This window comes from Myotis davidii, unplaced genomic scaffold, assembly GCF_000327345.1.
Source record: "Myotis davidii unplaced genomic scaffold, ASM32734v1 scaffold765, whole genome shotgun sequence".
In the NCBI taxonomy this organism is placed as follows: Eukaryota; Metazoa; Chordata; class Mammalia; order Chiroptera; family Vespertilionidae; genus Myotis; species Myotis davidii.
This window is the reverse complement of record NW_006296056.1, coordinates 1440301-1443427: the sequence shown is the minus strand read 5'-3', so window position 1 is coordinate 1443427 and position 3127 is coordinate 1440301. Positions and strand designations below refer to the sequence as shown.

At 50.8% G+C, this 3127-nt stretch overlaps 2 protein-coding genes across 6 annotated transcripts in view; one reads left to right on the top strand and one right to left on the bottom strand.

Moving 5' to 3' along the window:
* KIAA0196 (KIAA0196 ortholog) overlaps window positions 1-2892 on the bottom strand; it is a 47255-nt gene extending 44363 nt beyond the window's left edge. Inside the window, 2 exon segments of the mRNA XM_006770961.2 lie at window positions 1-232; window positions 2725-2892. The exon segment at window positions 1-232 is cut by the window's left edge and continues 43 nt beyond it. Of these exon segments, the coding sequence (XP_006771024.1) occupies window positions 1-100 (100 nt within the window). The 5' untranslated portion in view covers window positions 101-232; window positions 2725-2892.
* A 40-nt stretch (window positions 2893-2932) lies between these two features.
* Window positions 2933-3127, top strand: part of NSMCE2 (NSE2/MMS21 homolog, SMC5-SMC6 complex SUMO ligase) — a 232239-nt gene continuing 232044 nt past the window's right edge. For 2 of the 5 annotated variants that reach the window (XM_006770965.2, XM_006770964.2), the window contains exon 1: window positions 2933-3028. The gene's annotated coding sequence lies outside the window, so the exon portion shown is untranslated. The remainder of the gene's footprint in view (window positions 3029-3127) is intronic. The other 3 variants (XM_015568644.1, XM_006770962.2, XM_006770963.2) reach the window with 3 other exon arrangements.

Below are 3127 nucleotides of genomic sequence, written 5' to 3'. Positions count from 1 at the left end.
CGGAGAGCCTCAGAAGTTCAGCAATGATGGCATTGCCACAGGAGACGATCCTGAGGATGGCCTGGCCGCAGAGGTTGTTCTCAGCCAGGAAGTCCAACATCCTGAGGACCAGCAGCTACTCCGTGTGTGTCCCCACTGGCCGGTGGGGACGGCCAGCCGGCTTCAGAGCTGGGGTCTGCGAATCATTAGTGGAAACCGGGTCTGCTGACAGATGTTTGCTCCATTTAAGAAACTGTATCCAAAAAACAAAATAAATCTCCATTTTTTAAGGCAGCATGTGAAACACATAGATACTATTTTTTTCTCCCAAACTCCCTAAAAAACAAACAAGAAAAATGATTTCTGATGGGGGGGGTGGGGCGGGGCGGGGGCATTTCTTCACGTTTTCCATGCGGAAGGGCTTTGGAAAATGAACACTCTCGGCCTCTTTTTCACCCCTCGATTCACTTCTCCCCCCGAGGAAAGACCCAATGTGGCTACCACTGAGCTTGGGAGAAGGAACCGCTGGGCATGATTGGTTCCAATGTGCCCTCAATTGGGCACCGATTATTGTATTTTCCTTCCAGGAACTGTCGCTTGTTTCACCTTCGGGAAAAGGTATGTCCTAAAATCCACTAGAAGTAGTTGAAGGAACACCCTTAGAAATGCTTTTCTCATATGTTATGTGCAGGAAGTCCTTGTTATCGAGGGTAATACATGCCTGAGAAAGGCTGCACAGTGACTGTAAAGATAAGCATTACATACCAAGCAGTAGGCAAGTCTGATTAGTTATATCATAAAACATTGTAACCCGATGAAAATAAGTTTATGCTTAACAAAATTTAGGATAAAATTGCAACAACGATGTACTAATTCAATTGACAAACAGCGGAGTCAAAAGTTTATTTTACCAAACTCTGATTTTGATAACACAGCATCTTATACTTCATAGTTTGCTTTCATATCATGATCTTTGCAAAACAGTTTTAAGGCATCATTCATTTTTCCAAAGTCTCTCCCAATTCCTTCTCAAATCACTATCTTTCCAAGTGCTCATTTGTGTCATCTTTGTTGCATTCCTCTCCTCTCTGTATTGATTGGCTAGGTCATCATTTGTCAACTTCAAGGAAGCCTGATTTACTTTTCAAAATCTTGAAAGCTCAGGTCTTTCTCAACACTTGCACTACTTTCCACCTCCCTGAAGCTAGGTTTAGATACGTGACTCAGTTTTGACCAATGAGGTATAAGAGGAAGTCTATGGTGGGAATTCTGGGAAATATTTATTCCTCCTGCTACAAGGAGAGAGGCATGTGGAGAGAAATTTCCCTCTCTACATCCTGGCTATCCCCCTTCCTTCTTGCCTTTAAATATGGCTCAATGAACATTCGATGCCTGAAGCCACAGTAGCCACCTAGAGACCATGAGGTGACAAGTCTCAGAGAAAAGCCACCTGCAGATTGTGTAAGGCTTCTGCTAGAGTGTTTGGCAAATATCCCATTGTTGGCTGAAAAACTGGCCCTACAGAACAGAATTTAAGACCATCATTAAAGATGAGTACCAATGCTGCAGCAATCTCAGACAGGTAGCTTCACAGGTGTCAAGACTTAGTTGAGCTTAAAAAAAAATCACTCTAGAATGACATGTAAATAAACACTGCAGCAGAAGCTATATTAAATCTTCCATTTGGTTCTATTGGTGCTAGGGATGAAGAAGATTCCAATGCAGAGTGCACTGCCATTTGGCATGGAATGAAACTAGAGATCCCACTCAATTTTCTGTCTTTACAAAGCACCCAGAAAAGTGGTATTTTAGCTTTAAAATTTGGTATGAAACTTTTTTAGTTTGGAAAGTGATCCAAGGCAAAAAGACATCCTGCTTTCAAGAATGAAGCATGACACCATCCTACCAGTTAGCCAATGAGTACAGACTGAACTCTGAAGGACATTAAATTGTCTTGGGACAAGCCGCTGTTGAGGACAAGAAAAGACAGGTCTATTTTTATCCTGCCACACACTTCAGTACCAATCCATTATCAGGACAAAATATGATGGTTGTGGATCAAGAAAAAAGTGATGGGAATCTCCAGAAAAATTCTGAAATGAGTCTGATCGCTCTAGTCTGATTCATGAGTCCTGGAAAAGACAGCAGAAGGAAAACGGGAAGGTGTCCCTCACGGTGAGTCCAGGCAGTAAGACCCCCACCCCCCTCCCACCACCCTCACCCCATCTCTCACCAGGGAGGGAGCTCCGTGCACTCGCAGCCAGGCGCCCCGCGCCTCCTATGGGCTCTATACGTTTTTGGTTTGTTTGGTTTTGGGGATCCTCTGAACACTTTTTCGAAATGCAAAGGGCCTTGGCACCGCATGTCACAGGCGCGGGAACTCAGGTGCAGAGGCAGTGACTTGCCGGGACTCAGGGCCATGGCAGACCTAGGATGCGCTCCCGGGCCGTCGGGAGGTAAATCGCTCACTGAGCCTCAGCTCTCTGCAGAGTCCGTGGAGAAGAGGACGTGCACCGGCCTCGCTCCCGGGAACTCGGAAGGTTCAGACGCGGGCGGAGCAGGGAAGCAGTCTCCATCCAGTGGGGAAGGAGAGGAGCCCGGGCTGCGGCAGCCCCGCCCGGAGTCCCACAGCCCTCCCCGCCAGGCACCCCACCCAGACCCCACCCCAAGTCCCCTCTGCCAGGGCGGCCCAGGAGGGGAAGGGGGGCGCAAAGGAGGGGCGCGTGCACCCCGCCACTCACTCACCTGCCGTTCGGGCCGCGAGGGGCAGAACCGGGCAGCCGATCGCACGCGGGTTCGGAACCGGGAAGTCCCCACCCAGCCTCTCCGCCGCGGAGCTTCCTACCCTCAGCCCCGGACCAGGAGCCCGCGAGACCCCGGCTTCCGCCCCTGGCTCCCTGGCCGTCACGTGACCCGAGGGGCGGGGCATCACGTGACCGCAGGCGGGCAACGGCTGATGACGTTTGAGCCCGCGCTCGGTTAAGGGAGGATTTGGGGCCCTGTTGTGGGAAGTCGGGGTGCAGCCGGACGGAGCTGGGAGGGACGGCAGGTAAGACAGACGCGCGGGATGGCGATGGGGAGGTCGGGAGGTGTCGCCTCCCTCCCGGGGCCTCCGCGGGCCTCCTGGGCTGGGCCCCCCCGCGTCACG